General features: G+C 54.5%; 1 protein-coding gene across 1 annotated transcript in view; it reads right to left on the bottom strand.

The window, feature by feature from the left end:
* Positions 1–14139: 14139 nt before the first annotated feature.
* LOC114509361 (2'-5'-oligoadenylate synthase 3) overlaps positions 14140–17143 on the bottom strand; it is a 36767-nt gene continuing 33763 nt past the window's right edge. The window contains exons 25-27 of the mRNA XM_036013652.1: positions 16537–16775; positions 15483–15639; positions 14140–14414 (exon numbers count right to left, since the gene is read on the bottom strand). Of these exons, the coding sequence (XP_035869545.1) occupies positions 14325–14414; positions 15483–15639; positions 16537–16775 (486 nt within the window). The 3' untranslated portion in view covers positions 14140–14324. The remainder of the gene's footprint in view (positions 14415–15482; positions 15640–16536; positions 16776–17143) is intronic.

The raw sequence follows: 17143 nt of genomic DNA, 5'->3' as shown, positions 1-17143 counted from the left end.
TGGAACCTGAAGCGTCCATATAGGGAGACTGAGGCCCAGAGAGGGCAAGAAACAGGCCCAGGGTCACACAGCAGCTTAGAGCAGCACCCAGACGCCGACCCAGACACGGGATCCTCCTCCCAGGACCCACTTGGCCAGCCCAGAGTCCAATTCCCAATTCCCCAAAGCCCCCACCTGCGCCAGGTGAGTGGGATAGCAGTAGCATCCTGCCTGGGGGGCAGGGGTGGGGAACCTAGGCCCCGAGGGAGCGACCTTCAGAGAAGATAAGGGCCAGCCCTCCACATCTCCAGCAAAGTGTGCACCAGCGCTAGGTGCTCAGTGAACCCCAGGTGAGGGCTGCCTGGACAGAAAGGGCGGCAGGTGATCACAGCAGCTCAAGTGTTAATGGGACGGCCCGCTCTCCCCCCTCCAGCAGGGTGGATGCAGCTGAGGACACACACCAGCCGCCAGCAGGGAGGGGGCGGCCCACCCGGGGCCCGCGGGTGTTTAGATTAGGGAAGATGAAGGATGCGTCCGGGAACTCCGGTCCGGGCAGCAGATGGGGGTCAGCGGCCTGTTTGGGAGCCTGCCCGGGGCGGCCCACGCTCCTCTTCCTCCCTGGGGCAGATGGTGATAAACTCGTGGAGGTCATGGGCAGGCTGCTCAGGGGCAGGCTGCTCAGGGGCACTTTCCCAGAACCGAACTCCGGTTCCCCAGCCAGTGAGAGCGACCGGCCCACCCCAGGCCTCCCGCTCCGCCCTGCGGCCCAGTGCCTGATGGGCTATTCCAGATTGGGTCAGTGATTCCGCCTGCTGGAGCCTGCAGCAGCCACAGAGAGAGAGAGAGAGAGGTTCTGGCTGAGGACAGGGCCGGCTCTGCAGGGGGGACCCTCCAACAGTACCACTGGGATTTCAGCGCAGGGTCACTGTAGGCTCTCTGGGGACCCCTGAAGACCCCCTCTCCCACTGCAGACAGGCACGTCTGTGCATTTTCCTGGGAAGAAGAGCTCCGGCTTTCAGAGATCCTTCTTAAAGGGGGCTGTGGCCTGAAAGATTCAGAGCGGATGCTCAACGACCTTACATTACAGAAGGGGACCCGCAGACCCTGGGGTGGGGAAAAGGCTAGCTCAAGGTCACGTGGAAATTTAGCCACAAGCTGGAAAGAATCCAAGGAGCAGACTGTATAATGTCATCTAAGGTTTGACTAAATGCCGCCTCCTCTGGGAAGCCTTCCCTGAACTCATTCCGTCTTCCTCTGTGCGTCTTTGCCCATACCTTTGTGGCACCGTGTATCACAACTCGCCACTTCAGTGCCGTCCCTGCTAGAGTGAGATGCCCCTGAGGTCAGGGACTGTGTCATAGTCATCGGGGACAGTGTGGCTGGTGCTCGCTACATGATGTTTGTCGTGTCCTCAGTACCTATCGTGTGCCGGGTACCTAAGACTCACTACTCTTCACACCTGCCCCACAAGTTAGGTCACAGTGTCCTCCTTTTACAGATGGAAAAAAACCCTGAGGCTGAAAGGGATTAAGTGGCTTGCCCAAGTTCCTCCAAGGAGTAAGTGGCAGGGCTGGGATTTGAACCCCAAATCCCTTGTGCACCTTCCACAGCATCGCCCCGCCTCTGTGTGTGTTCAGTGGCTGCCGGTGAGTGGCGTCCGGCTGAGGATCCGGTGCAGCCGCAAAGGGTGACCACGCGGGGGCCGGCACACTGCTGGGGTTGGGGAGGGCTCAGACACCAGTGGGGACGCCGATGGAACAGACACGTCCCGTCATGAACTGTGTTTAAAAAACTTGGATGTACGCATATGTATTACATCCCTCGTAAAAGACGCCCCGGGGGGTGACATTTCAGCGACTCCGCGAGACCGCCAAGCAGAGGGTGAGCGGAGGGAACAGGGCGGGGCCGAGGCCCAGAGGTGGGAAAGAGCTTGTTTACTTGGAGCAACAGAGAGGAGGCCAGAGGGGCCGCCAAGACAGAGCGGGAGCGAGGGCGGAGCCAGACAGAGTGGGCGGGGCCGCCGTGTCGGGCCTCACACACCCCAGCGTGGGTCTGGGAGACTTTCCCAAGAGCCGTGGGGAATTACTGAAGGGGAAGCCTCACGTTCAGAAACTCGACCCAGTCGGCCTGGGACTCTCTAGGCATCGGTGGGTGTTGGCCGATGGTCCCTTCCCTGGACTGGGGGCAAGGGAGGATTGAAACTGAGCGGGGGCTGACTTGGCTCATCTCCAGGGACCTGGGCCAGTACTACAAGGGTGAGCTCTCAGGTCTTGTATTGGGCCATCACCTTGTTCATGCAGTCAGAAGGTCTTTATTGAGCATCTACTACGTGCCAGGTACCAATCTAGGTGCTGGGGATACAGCAGCGCACAAAAGTCTAAAATTTCTGCCCCTCCCCCTGGTGCTGACCCCACGTGTTTATATGTGTGTGTGGGTGGGGTAGAGAGTAAACAGACACATACATGAGTAGCATACATACTATGTCATAACGTGTAAGCACTCTGGAGGGATGCAGGCAGCAGACCTGGCTGGTGGGAGGTAAGTTGGGGCCACCTGTTAGAACTTGGTCATGCTAAGGCTGGGCACACGCACACACACACACCCCATGGCCCGGCAATTCTCCCTCGAGTACGAATCCTGGAGTCATATGGGACAGGTATTCACAGGGGGCTCTGTTCCCGGTGTGGGAGAGCAGATGAATGAGTTCCCGCGATGGAATACTACACGGCCGCCAAAAGGAAGGAATCACAGCCACACATCACGCTGTGTGGACAGATCTCCGAAATAGAAGAACCAGCAAAAATTGTCCCATTCCACAAGCATGATACCTTTTATATAAAGCCAAAAGCAATTAAAATTATATACACACATATGTAACAATGAACTCTAAAAAGAGTAAGTGTGGGGTTCAGGGTGAGGTTTATGGTGGGAAGGACATGGTGCTGGGTGGGGGAACCATGTATACAGTTAGATGTAGATTATTGTCAAGACTCGGGTTTTTTTTTGGGGGGGGTGCTGGTTTCACAGGTTATTATTAAAATTAATCATTGAAAGCTGATGTGAGTGGGTTAGGAACCAAGGATTATGATTAACCGCCCCCCTTTTATTTTTTTTGCATGTGAACCAAAGTGAAAAGGAAGAGCGAGCAAACAGGGAGGGGACTGGAGCATGCTGGGATGGGGGAGGGTTGCAACATTCAACCAGTTGGTCAAGAAAGGTGCCCCCGGGGTGGCAGCCGAGCCAAGACTTGCAGGAGGGAGTTAGGGAACCATGGGGATGCCCAGGGAAGAGTGGCCCCAGCAGAGGGCCCGGCAAGTGCAAAGACCCGGAGGCGGCCTGTTCTAGGACTGGTCGAGAGGTCTGTGGGAGGGCAGGAGGGAGTCCGTGCGTGCGGGTGCCTGCCGGGGAGATGGTGGGTATGGAGAGGGCCCAGCAAGCAGGCTGGCGGCGGGGGTGGGGCAGCAGATGGGGAGGGGAGGGGAGGAGGGGTGTTCAGGGTTCCCCGAAGAGCCCATATCCTGGTCTGCTCTTCGGAGAAATGTGCTGTTCAATTTTTTCTTGGGTTCCAGGAGACACTTACGTTTCCTGGAAGGTGGTTTGACTGGGTTTCTGTGACTTGCAAGCCAGTGAGTCCTACTTGGTTCGGTCATGACCCTGCGGCCAGAAGGTCGCGGTGCGGTGTCTTCGGGAGAGAGGTTTCTTCAGAGAAAGTGTGAAGTGGGGAGTTGATGCTTGGCTGCAGAAACCCACTGGGAGATGGCAGGAGACCAGGCCGGCATCCGGTGTGGGTGTGGAACGGCAACCAGCCCGTTCATTGAGTGCTTTCTGGGCCTCAGGGATTTTATTCAGCTCTTTCAGTCCTCCCAGGTATGACCACAGATTTTACCCATGGGGAAACTGAGGCCCAGGGAGGTTACGACATCACCAGTGAGCAGCGGAGCCGGCAAATCCCAGACCTGCTTGACCTTCGGGTCTCGCCCCTGGGATAGGAGATCTGTGGCCCAGTTCTGTGGCGACCTACCCTCCTCTTTGGATAACCTGGGGCCAGTGAGTCCTTGCCACCTCTCCCTCTTCTCCGGCGCCTGGGCAGCCTGGAGGCCCGAGGGCTCCTGGGCAGGGTGGGCTCACCACACCCAGGACTGCTGCAAAGTCTCCAGCACAGAGGGAAGCGCCCCACAGGGAAAACGGGCTCAAAGTGGGGTGGGGCAGGGATGTCCCGGGAGTGCTGAGCAGCCTGGGGCTAATGCAGAGCGGGTCCATCTGGGAAAGAGGGTGGGAGGACGGAGGACGGAGGAGGAGAGAGGAGAGAGGAGCTGTAAGTTTCCCCAGGACCCTAGTGCTTTTGTCTCTCTGCAAACCACCATGGAACCGACATGGGAGTGGGCATGCAGCGCCCCCTGCTGGCTGTTTTGTTCTAATGCTGGAGCGATTTCCAGATAATTCATTTTTATTTTAAATTTATTTTTGTTGTGTTAAAAACACGTAACATCCAAGTTACCATTGTAACTCTTTCTAAGTGTACAGTTCAGTAGTGTTAAGTATGCTCCCACTGCTGTGCATGCAATCTCCGGGACTTTTTCTCTTTGCAAAACGGACACTCTGTGCCCATCAGTCCCTAACTTCCCATTCCCCCCTTCACCTCGCCTCCCCCATTCCGCTCTTCATCTCTGTGATTTCGACTGCTCTACAGACTTCATATAAATGGAATTATACAGTTTTTGTCTTTTTGTGGCTGGCTCTTTTTCACTTGGCATAATGTCTGCAAGTTTCATCCACGATGTAGCCTGTGTCAGAAGGCCCTCCTTTTCCAGGCTGTGTAATATTCCACCCCATGGCAGTACTGCCTTCTCTTTAGCCATTCATCTGCCCGGGAATGCTTGGGTTGCTTCCGCCTCTTGACTACTGGGCGTTAGTGCTGCTACAAACATGGGCGTGGAGTGTGGCTTTGATGAACAGGTAAGTGACAGGCCCGGATTCCCACCGTTTGTGAGGGTGGGGAAGGATGTTGGCTACCCGGCTCAGCTAGGGGATATTTTCTCAAGTAACAAGACGTCTGGACGTAGGTGGGCCTGTTGTCTCAGCAGCTCAGCATGTCACGGAGGACCAGTGCTTGTACTTTTGTGTATTGTCATACTTAGTGGCTTTGGGGGCTCGTGCTTGTCCCTTGTCCTTGCTAAGTGAGGGGGTTTTGATAGACTGAGGCAAAGTAAGGGAGACTGGTGGTGGGGGTGGCCAACCGAGGCTGTCCCTTTTGTCAGGAACACGAAAGCGTTCTGAAGAGCCCAGCAGGCTTCCCCTCCTGTCCTGCCGAGTCCCACTGGTCAGCGTGGAGGCTGGGAGAGTGGCGGTTTTTAGCGGTGAGAAAGCAGAGAGTATGAAAGAACTGGGAGTGGCTGCTTGGTCAGTCCGTGACAATGTCTGCATGGGCTACACTAATTCCACGGGTGCCTTGGGGCCCCCCACCTGGCGCCTCTTCCGTCTTCTGCACCTCCCCGTGCCCAGTCCGAGATTTTCAGCTACTGCTCAGCACCCGTGCACTCTCAGCTACCGCCGGGGCCAGCTTCGTGGGCCCCTGGCTCAGAAATGTGCTTGGTTTAATGCTCTGACGTCATAGCCCTGACCCTCTGATTGGCTGTTGAACCAGGGGTCTTGCATTTTCATTTCACACTGGTCTCTGCAAATTGTGGAGCTGCTCTCATCGACTGTCGACGGCGCTAAGGTGACTGTTCGTGAGTCCAGGGCACCTTTAGTTTTCCTATAGTTACAATCTTAGAGAAGCCGCGGCCTCCAGCTGCAAACGCCCTCCCCAGTGAACTGGCCATTGGAAACAGATCCTGTATGCATCCACCCCTCCAGGCCACACACTCGGAGCTGTGTGCGCGCTCAGCTCTGGGGGTTTCTAAGTGAGGGATATAATTTTGTTGCACGAGGAAAAGACGACCTGATTTTGTCTGTCTTGAGAGTTAGTAATGAATTAGAATGTAATGAAAGACGTGGTACAATGTCACATCCAATAAGCTTATTTTCATAATTCTTATTGCTGTTTCCAGTCAGCTCTGCAGCCAAGCCTGTCCTCTCACCCCCGCTTATCATGACAATTTCAGTTCCTGTTTTACGTGGATTCACTAAAGGGGTCTTTTCCCAGTGCCGTTTATTTACTTTTATTTTTTTTAAAGATTTTATTTATTTATTTTTAGAGACAGGGGAAGGGAGGGAGGAAGAGACATCAGTGTGTGGTTGCCTCTCAAGCGCCCTCTACTGGGGACCTGGCCTGCAACCCAGGCATGTGTCCGGACTGGGAATCGAACCAGCGACCCTTTGGTTCACAGGCCCACACTCAATCCACTGAGCCACACCAGCCAGGGCTACTTTTATTTTTTTTATTGTGGTAAAATGCATGTAAGATTTGTCATTTTAACCATTTTAAGTGTATAATTGCTACTTATAATTACATTCACAATGCTATGTAACTGTCACGTCTTTTTTGCAAAACGCTTTCATCGTCCCAGACATAAATTCTGTACTCACTAAGCCATAACTCTCCATTATTTTCCCACCCTCCCTCAGCCCCTAGTAACCTCTCATCTACTTTGTGTCTCTGAATATGCCTGTTTTATATGTTTTATATAGGTGAAAACATATAATATCTGTCCTTTTGTGTCTGGCTTTTTCTTTTTTTTTACTTAGCATAGTGTTTTCAAGGTCCATCCGTGTTGTAGAATGTATCAGCCCTCCATCTCTTTGAATGCTAAGAGTAATTAGCATTTACTCTTATCTTTTCACGGCTGAGTAATATTCCATTATATGAATAAACCACAGTTTGTCCATCATCTGTTAGTGGGCGTGGGGGTTGTTTCCACCTCTTGGCTCCTGCGAATGGGGCTGCTGTGAACATTTCTCTATGAGTGTCTGTCCCAGTGTCTGTTTCCAGTTCTCTGGCGTACTTACCTCGCAGCGGGACTGCTGAGTCATACGGAAATTCTAGGTGGAACTGTTGGAGGAGCTGCCAACTGTTTTCATAGCGGCTGCACCAATTTACAGCCCCAGCAGCAGCGCACACGCGTTCCAGTTTCTTCACATCCTCTCCGACTTTTAAAAAAATTACAGCCATGCCTTGGCTGGCATAGCTCAGTGGATTGAGTGCAGGCTACGAACCAAAGTGTCGCAGGTTCGATTCCCAGCCAGGGTATATGCCTGGGTTGCAGGCCATAACCCCCAGCAACCGCACATTGATGTTTTTCTCTCCCTCCCTTCCCTCTCTAAAAATAAATAAAATCTTTAAAAAAATCAGACTTAAAAAAAAATTATAGCCGTGCCAATGAGGCTGAAGGGGTATCTTATTGTTTCAATTTGCATTTTTCTAATGATTAGTAATGTTGTGAATTTTTTTCATGGACATATTGGCTATTCGTAGATCTTCTTTGGAGAAGTGTCTATTCAAGTCCTTTGCCCATTTTAAAATGGGGTTTTTGGCTTTTTTTGTTGTTGAGTTGTTGGAGTTTCTAAATATTTTCTGGATTTTTAAACCCTTATCAAATTTGCAAACGTTTTCTCCCATTCTGTGGGTTGTCTTTTCACTCTCTTGGCAGTGTTCGTTTTGTTTTAAATAATAATTTTATTAATGAGAGAGAGAGAGAGCTTGATTGCCTCCCATGTGTGCCCTGACTGGGGATCGAACCCGTCACCTAGGTTTGTGACCTAACCCTGGAATTGAACCTTCAGCATTTTGGATGATGTTCCAATCAACAGAGCCATACCAGCCAGGGCTTGGCAGTCTTTTCTGATGCAAAGATGTTCTCGATCCTAATGAAGCCCAATGTATCCGTTTTGTTGCTGTCATTGCTTGTGCTCTTGGCCTCACACTTAAGAAACCAGTGCTAACTATGAGGCCATGAAGGTTTCTCCCCCAAGTTTTCTCTGAATAGTCTTATGGTTTTAGCTCTTAACATTTAGATCTCTGATCAGTTTTTGAGGTAATTTCTGTATATGGTGTGAGGCAAGGGCCTAACTTCATCCTCTGCGTGTGGCTATCGAGTTCCTTGGCATCATTTCTTGAAGAGACCATCCCCTCGCCATTGCATGATCTTGGTGTCCTTGTTGAAAATCAATGGACCGTAGACGTGAGGACTTATTTCTGGGCTCTCAATTCTATTGGTCTCTCTGTCTATACTTATGCAAACGTCAAACTGTTTCGATTACCGTAGCTTTGTACCATGTTTTGAAACCGGGAAATGTGAGTCCTCCCACTGTGTTCCTGGTTTTAAAGGTTGTTGCGTCTAGTCTGGGTCCCTTGATATTCCATATGAATTTTAGGATGATTTCCCCCCCATTTCTATAACAAATACCACTGGGGCTTTGATAAGAATTGCATCGAATCTGTCTATCACTTTGCGTAATATTATCCTCTTCCTGTTAAGGCTCTCCCAACCCATGAACATGGCTCCGTTTATTTTTGAGGACCTTTAGCTTTAACATGTGAATAGGGGGTTCCTAAGAGTGGGAATATCTACGTAACTCAAAGACTCGAATCCCTCATGGTCAGATGCGAGGTCAATGGCAAAGAGGTGTTTCTAGAACATATGGCACAGGATGACTTCAGAAATACTGCAGTGGCTTCATTCAGGAGCGTCTGTCCAGTGTCCCCAGGCTTGTGGGAAGCCGCATGATTTAAAAAAAAAAAAAAAAGTTGTTTTAGAGCCACCGGCCGGCTTCTCCTTCACTGCTGCTAGTGAGCAGTCGTGAACAGCGCGTGGAACCAGCAGGCTGTTCAATGACGCCTGCTGGCGTGGATGGCGGTTCCGAAGGAAGCCCCCTCCCGCGATCTCGCTGCAGGGGCTGGAAGCCTCCCTCGTCACCCTTTTCCAGGACGGGCCTGCTTCCCGCTCAGGCTAACGTCATTCCCTCTCCGACCACCAGATGGCAGTCAAAGCCAAGGCTGCAGCAAGTCAGGCGGCGAGACCAATACCCTGTGATCTCACCTCCAAGAAGAACCTGAGGAGCAAAATCAACAAGCAGAATAGAACCGGAGGCATGGAACCAAGGAACAGACCGGCGGCGACCCGAGGGGAGGCGGGAGGGGGACAAGGGCGGAAGGAAGGGGAAGGGGGTGGTCGAGGAACAGGTGTGAATGACCCACGGACGCGGACAGCAGGCTGGGGCTCGGCTGTGGGAGTGGGGGAGGGGCGATGGGTGGAGGAGAGCAAAGGAGGCGGGGAAATGGGGACAACGGCAAACTACAATAAAATGTTTATTTAAAAAAAAGAACGAAGGAGCAAGATGCAGGGAGAAGGACCCGGAACGAAGGAGGAGGGTGTGACGTCAGACACAGCTCCGCGCAGACGGCGCCCCCGCCCCCCAGATTGCATCTGCCCCCTCGGCGGGCCTGGGACGCTGACCGTGAGCCCGGAACCGCCCGATGCAAGGGGGCGGACCTGCCCCAAGTAACATGAACTTGTTAGAAAACTAATATTTTCCTTTAACAGTGGGAATGGAGGAAGCAAGGGGGAAGTTATGGAAAGCAAATAACTCACCCTCTCCCCCTCCCCCTGTGATTCCCTCCCCTTGTGAAGACCCCACCCGAGTTATAGCCCCTTATGATGAGCCGGTAATCTAGTAAGTACACGGTTTTTCTGCGGCCTGTGAGCCACCCTAAGAAACTGTTGAACCTGGAGAATCGGTCAGTGTGGGCGCCAGCCCCACCCCCAGTCTGGTCTCAGAAGCGCTGAGGGCAGAGGAGAAAAACAGTTTTCCCTTCCACGTGTGACTTGCCTTCCCAAGACGCAGGCGGGGCTGACATGGAGCAACGGTGGGCCTGGGGGGTGGGGGTGGAGGGAGGAGAAGGTGATTCCCCAAGAGGCCCGGCCCCCCACGCCGCTCACTGCTACCCCGCCCCTGCCAACACACACACTGCGAGGCTGGTAACTGCCAAACACATCTCCACCAATTTAGTGGCTTCAAACAAGGCACGTTCATTGCCTCACAGTTCTGTAGGTCGGGGGCCGGCAGCCTGTCTGGTTGCACTGCTATGGGTCCCACGAGTCCAGCTGGAAGCTCTGGGTTTCCAGGCTGTTGGAGCAGTCGGTTCCATGAGATTGCAGGGCCAAGGTCCCCGTTCTGGTGCCAGCTGTCCGCCGGGGTCACTCTCAGCTCCCAGAGGCCGCCCGCGTCCCCTGGCTCACGGTTCCGGTTCCGCCTGGCCGGCAGCCGCCGGACCTCTCCGACTGCAGGTGCAGAAAGGGCTGCTGTGATTAGATTGGCGCCACCTGAAAAATCCAGGGTACTCTCCCCTCTCGAGACCCTTAATCACACCCGCAAAGTCCCTTTTGCCACATAAGGTGACACAGGCGCAGGTTCCAGGCTTAGGGCGCAGACGTCCTTGAAGGGGTTCTGTTCTGCCTGACCCACCCCTCCTTGCTTCCCCAGGCCTCCTGTGGCTTTGGTGGCATTGCCTCTCCCACCGTCAGAGCTCACGGTGGTCACCTGCTGGCTCTCATTCTCCCGTGATCCTGGCCATCACCATGGCCAACCCTCAGGGAAGGATCTCTTTTCCAGAACTGCCTCCCATCCCCAACAACTGAGCCTTTCGCCTTCTCCCGGTGATGGCCTCCCGCTCCATCAGTGAAGCCTTGGTCCTCAGAACGTAAGAAGCTGTCCCGGCGAGTCCCAGTCTCGCCCCGTGGAGAGGGGACCGTCCCTCTCTGAGGTGCCCCATCCAGGGGGAGCACGCAGGGCGCCGCTGGCCCTCTCGGTTGGGCTGGGTCACGAGGACCCCCGAGTCTGGCCTCTCCTTCGCTCCAGGGCCCTGGCCCCTCTGGGTGGAGGCAAGCCAGTGCCCACAGGGAGAGCTTTCTCCTCCTTCCCCTGCTCTGGCGCTCACCTCGGGCACCGATGCCAAGAACTAGAACTGAAATGACAGCATTTCGTCTGCTCGGGTGTGACCAACCGCAGCAGGAGGAGCCTCGGGTCGGAGCCGCCGCGGCTCCGCAGCAAACAGGCTCCGAAAGACCACAGATTCTCCCCATCGGTGGTCTCATCCATGTTCTGCCCATCACACTCCCCCCAAACTCCCCTGGGCCGCTGGCCACCAGCCACCTGTGGCCCTGCTTCTAGTCATCGCTGACTTGCTTTGATGTAAGCGGGGGACCCTCGTTGCCAGGGTAACCAGGAGGGGACTACGGGCCTGGGTTCGTGACTGGTGCCCCCTTAGGTGGATTCTTGCTCGGTTCTTGGTTCACTTGCCCTTGTGGCTGTAAGGATGCCCACCCGTCCCCGTTCCTGCACTCCGGTCTCCTGGTTTTGCTATTCTCCTTCTCTGCAGTCTGCCTGGGCTACACATTTTTTCTGGAACCTTTGTTTTTTATCCTCCCCCTTCCCCCTTTTCTTTTGATGTGGCAGAGACACCTAGTGAACGGTGCCGCCGTGTCCGGCTGTCCCTCCGTGTTCGCTGTGATGGGATGGTCCACCTGGCGGGTGCCTGCCAGCTCCCCTTCGATGGCCGAGTTCCCCACCTGCATTTCATCGAATGGTCGCGTGCATCGGCGATCTCTGCCTAAATCATTTATTTCACCAGACGTGGCCCAATGGTGGTTCCTGATCTGTCACCCTTTCCCCCGATATTAAGTAGCATTCCCCCGTTAAAAGTTGTTTTCCACCCTGATTGGCGTAGCTCAGTGGATTGAGCACGGACTGCGAACCAAAGTATCACAGGTTCGATTCCCAGTCAGGGCACATGCCTGGGTTGCAGGCCATGGCCACAGCAACTGCACATTGATGTCTCTCTCTCTCTCTCTCTCCCCCTTCCCTCTCTAAAAATAAATAAATAAAATCTTTTTAAAAAGCTTTAAAAAAAAGTTGTTTTCCCTCTTGGTTCCAGCTGTCTGTTTTCCCTGAAACACGGTCTGGACAAGAAAGGCTAGGGCCGATGGTTTCCTGTGCATTGCTGTGAGTTGCCAATTGTTTGAAGAAAGGGTTGGTGCCCTGGTCCCCTCCAGCGATGACCAGTGACCGCATGATTCTGGGTCACCGGACGTCTTCCCTCCCTTTGCTCTAAAAGAACTTAAATACGTGCTGAGTGCTGAGAAAACATGGGTAAAAAAAAAAAAAAAAGACTGAGTGGTCCCTTCCTGCCTTGGAGGTGCCTTGAGATGTTCGATGTATTTGTACTGGCCTCGGTCCACTACACACGTGTCACTGTGCACGCAGCTGTGACCTGCCCTTCCTTTTGGTTTGAGGTTACCCAGGTGTGTCCCAGTTCCTTCCTCTGGGTACCCTCAGGCCCTGTGAGGGAGGGACAGTGTCTCGTGCTTTTCTCTCTATGTACCGAGGGCAAGTTCGGGCGTCCAGAAGGGTTTGGTACCGAGGTGTAGGGCAAGCACATGTCAACTTGGGGGGGTCACTCTTTCAGTCTTGAACCCCAAGTCATAGCTGTTTTCTTTGTTCTTCTTCTAGATGGGAGTCGGGGTAGGTTCCGGCAGCACCTCACTGACACCAGCTGGGTGTTTTACAACGTCATCCAACCTGACCCCCCACCCTGGAGTGAGTGCAGACCCCACAGTGAATGGGCAAGGTCTCAACAAGACTGTCCCCACTTGGGGTGCCAGCTGCAAGCGGGGTCCCCAGACTACTTTGTACTTCTAACTGGGCTACAAAGTCAAGGTCAGTAAGTCCCTAGAAGGACTCATAGAACCCAGGAAAGCATTACACCTGCAATTGCCACCTGGTTGTACAGGACCCGGGTGAACAGCCAGGTGACGAGGTAGGCACGCAGGGGCGGGCGAGGTCTGGAAGAGCCTCGAGCACAGGAGCTCCCATCCCCACGGAGTCAGGAGGAGCCATCCTGACAACACGTTGATGTCCTTGCCAACCAGGAGGCTCCCGCGCCTGGACGTCCTGAGCTGTTAGTGGGTTCGGTACAGAGGCACGACCGATTCAATCCTCGGCCACAGGCTTGAGCCCAGCCTCCAGCCCCCTCTCTGCTCGGGAGTCCAACCGGCTAATCACATGCTTGGCCTTTCTGGCTTGGTCGTTCTGGCATGGCCAGCCCCTCCCTTGAACTCTAGGAGCCCGTGCCTCATTAGCATGAACTCATGGGTGGTTGGCCAGGGCTTGTTAGGAATACAAAAGATACTCCTCCCGTGAGGGAATTCCAAGGGTTCTTGAAGCTCTACGCCAGGAAGCAGGGATAGAGAGCATAAAGAACAGACACACATATTCTTATTTTAAAGATTTTTAATTTTATTTTTAGAGAGAGAGGAAGGGAGGGAGAAAGAGAGGGAAAGAAGCATCAATGTGTGGTTGCCTCTTGCACGCCCCCTCCTGGGGACCTGGCCCAAAACCCAGGCATGTACCCTGACTAGGAATCGAACCGGTGACCCTTTGGTTTGCAGGCCAGCACTCAATCCATAGAGCCACACCAGCCAGGGCTCTTTTTTTTTTCTTTTTTTTTTTAAGATTTTATTTCTTAGAGAGAGGGGGAGGGAGGGAGGAAGAGAGGGAGAGAACATCAGTGTGTGGTTGCTTCTCATGCGCCCCTTACTGGGGATCTGGCCCCTTAAGAATCTTTGAAGGTGAAGCCAGAGGGTAAAGCTTTTAGATTTGGCAAGAAGATGCTTGTGGACCGGGGGGGGGGGGGGCACTAGGAGGCTCAGAAGGAGAAGACAACCGAGACACACATATTTCAACAGTTACCATCCAAGCCTTCGGAGAGTCTGAAGGTCTTAAACGAGGCTAATTTACTGCTGGCTAAGGAAACCTTCCACTCGACAGGGACGGAGAGGGTTTTGTGTCGTGGGGAGGTGGGCGAGGTGGAGGGTCATGAAGGCAGGATCTCTGAATTATGGGAACCAAGGGGCAGGTAAAGGCTTTCGCTTTCAGAATACAGATAGAGTCCTCTTCTGAAACTCGGAGGGAAAGGAAGGAGCTAATTGAAAAACTACGGAGGAGAGCAAATATTTTTTTAAAGATTTTATTTATTTATTTTCAGAGAGGGAAGGGAGGGAGAAGGAGAGACAGAGAGAGAAACACCACTGTGTGATTGCTGGGGCCCGTGGCCTGCAACCCAGGCATGTGCCCTGACTGGGAATCGAACCTGTGATGCTTTGGTTCGTGGCCCACACTCAATCCACTGAGCTACGCCAGCCAGGGCTTGAGAGCAAATATCTGTAACAAGGGTCTCTCAGGGAGTTTGAGGGACTGTATGAGAAGGACGTGGCGGTCTCAACCTGAAGAGGGTTCGGAGACGCGAGGGAAGGAGCTGTGGGCAGGAATCGGTCTGGGATACACTTCCATGCAGCGAGTGCGTTCTTCAAAAGCAACTGCCAGGCGACCTCTAGAAGGCCCTAGCATTTTCAGGGTAGGATGCCATGAATTCTCAATGAGAACATCTCATTGACAATAGGATGTATGTTGACCCCGCAGCTTCCTGGTGTCTGCACTGCCTAGAAAGAAAGAAAGAAAGAAACACATAAGAATAATACGTGTCCTAGGCAGTTAAAACCATTGGTTCGAAGTCGGGGGGAGAGAAAAGAAGGAAGTGTACCTGAGAGGGGGTAACTATTCCCTGGGATAGTTCGGGGGTACTTGTTGATAAGGCAGACAACCTTGACGACCCAAGCCAGCCCCGGCGTGGGGCGGGGTTCCCTGTAGAGCAGGCAGTTTTGCCCGCCCGTGGGACACGAAGCAGTGTCTTGAGACATGTAATGGTCACAACCTGGCGGACCCAGTGGGCAGAGACTCGGGATGCTGCTCAGCACCCTGTCGTGCATGGGGCAGCCCCTGCAACCGAGCATCAGCCAGCTGCCAGGCCCCAGATGTCCCCGGCGCCGAGGCCGAGAAGCCCTGCTTTGAAAGCACCTTGAGAAAGAGCCTGGCGGGAGAACCGAGTGCACCTGGTGGCAGCTATCTCGGGAGGAGGGGTGCTCTGGGCAGGTGCGAAAGGCCCTGTCGGGTTGTGGAGCCTGCCCACCTCTGGGAGCCACTTTCAAGTCACAGGTGGCCCCGTGACAGTTGTGGGCAAGGAGACGCAAGAGAATCTGCTGGATGAGGCTTCCGGTAAGATGCTCTTGGCATCTCTCCCTTCCTGTTCTCTCTGCCTAGACTGTGAGCGCAGCGCCTCCTAGAGGCGCAGCGGCAGTGTCTGGAGACACTGTCACACAGCGGGGAGACGTGGACCGACATGTGCAGGGTCCGGACCGGTGCCCTAGGCTGCCCAGGACAGCCGCCAGCACAAACCACCATCCAGCCCTTCAGTGGGGAAACGGCCCATGCAGAAGGCACACGGGAGGTGTTGGGGAGGCCTGGACTGCCTGCCCGAAGATTTCTTGTAATGGGAAGGAGAAAAAAACAAAACAAAAAACATTTGCTTAAGCTCCGGAGTTGGGCTAGCTGTCCTTTGGGGCTGAATAAATTCCAGCCGCGGCGGCATCAGTCTGCAGGGGCAGCAGCTGTTTGATCTAAGCCGGTCACAGGGGCACCTCCGCACGCGGCTCCCTTTCGGTGGTTCTTACCGGCACCTCCCACGACCGCACGGGAGCCCCAGCCCCGTCTTTGAAACACAGAGAAGAGGACAGCCACTCGTCAGCTTCTTGCGCTAGAAGACACCAGCACCGACCGTGCCCTCCGCCCACGTCGCCAGTAGGATCGGCTGGGTCCAAGATCACAGGCCTGGGGAGGGGGTGGGGGTGGGGGGCATTAGAGGCATGCTGTGTAGGACCAGGGGTCTCAGCGTGGGGGGCCCTGCTCTCCTCTGGGCACTAAAACGACGTTTCCTCATCTCTCAGGTGTCAGGCATTCGAAGGCACCGATTCTGTGCCAAGTAATTTCCTAGAATCAGATCGACGTCTGTCAAAAACGCTTCGAAAGGTGATGACGATCGCAGACGGGAAGACATCCCGCGAACGTCCTCTCCACGCCAGGCTAACCGGGCCACGGCGTCCAGCCGAACCGAGCGCGTGATGCTGCTGAGTGGGCGGCACCCACGGGAGGCAGCCCACACCCCTTGCTCGCTCTCTCTCCTCCTCTGCGCTCTCTCAGGGCTCCTTGCCCCCCCCCCACTTTCCTTTTGTTTTTCCTCCGTCGTTTTCATCCCTTGCCGGCGGCTCTGGCCAGACAGCTAGGGTTCCTTCTAACCCTCGAAGGGTAAAGGTGTTACGGGCCGCGGGTCGGACAGGGCAGACAGAACCTGACTTCATCAAAAGCCTGTGGGACACATCAGTGGCATCGTCATGGGTGCCACCACAGGGGTGACATCGTGGCTTCTCAGGGACACGCTTGCAACACTCCTCGGACCTGCTAAGGAGTCCACACGTCTCCTTCTGATCTAGGGGGAGGAAGGCCACACAGAGACCTGGAGCCTTGTCCTTGTTTCTCTGTCCCTTCCGGATGACATCTCCCCCCGCCTCTCCGGGGCTTTGTCCCTGGAGACTTCGGGAGGTTCTGGCGGCCAGCACCCCACCCCACACACACCCTCCACTTCCCAGGGAGGGCACCCACGTGGTGGAGACAGTGGTGGAGGGACTCGGGTTAAGAAAAGGCGGGGGCGGGGAGCGGAGCTCAGGGCACCTGGTTTTCTGGATCTGGGTCAGTAGGAGGTCCTTCACAACCTCATTCTCAAAGCTGTAATTGACCGTCCAGAAGATGCAGAGCTGCTGATACCGCGTGACCAACTCCAGGACCGTCCGGAAACCCTCGGCCATGTCGAAATCCAGCGCCCCACTGCCGTGCTCCCAGGCGTAGATGGTGAGCAGCTCCAAGGCGTACTTCGGGGGCAGAGACCCCTTTCCTTTCAGTTTCCTTGCGCACTGCAGGAAGAGGGGCATCAACAGATGACGCTGGTCAAGGCAGGGGGCACACTGTGTGTTAAGGACTCCCGGAGTCACCGCAGGGCCACCGAGTCCACGTGGGCGGGGCTGCTCTGGGAGGCCTGGGCAGTGTGGGGTTGCAGGTGGCCACTTAGCATCCCGTAGGCAGCCACGCAGGTTTCTTAGCTGTGCTCTGGCCACTGATGACTTCTTAGAGCCACTCTCTGACTAGCCCTTACTAACAACCCACTGCGTGCCAGTGATGGGGCCAGGCCCGTGACCCCCATCCTAGCCTTCTCAACCACCCTACGAGGCAAGCATCATGGTGGCCATTTTCGATGAAGCTACAAGGCTTGGGGAAGTGACGT

Source organism: Phyllostomus discolor, chromosome 13 (assembly GCF_004126475.2).
Source record: "Phyllostomus discolor isolate MPI-MPIP mPhyDis1 chromosome 13, mPhyDis1.pri.v3, whole genome shotgun sequence".
Lineage (NCBI taxonomy): Eukaryota > Metazoa > Chordata > Mammalia > Chiroptera > Phyllostomidae > Phyllostomus > Phyllostomus discolor.
The sequence above is the reverse complement of the archived record's forward strand: the minus strand, read 5'-3'. Positions and strand labels throughout refer to the sequence as shown.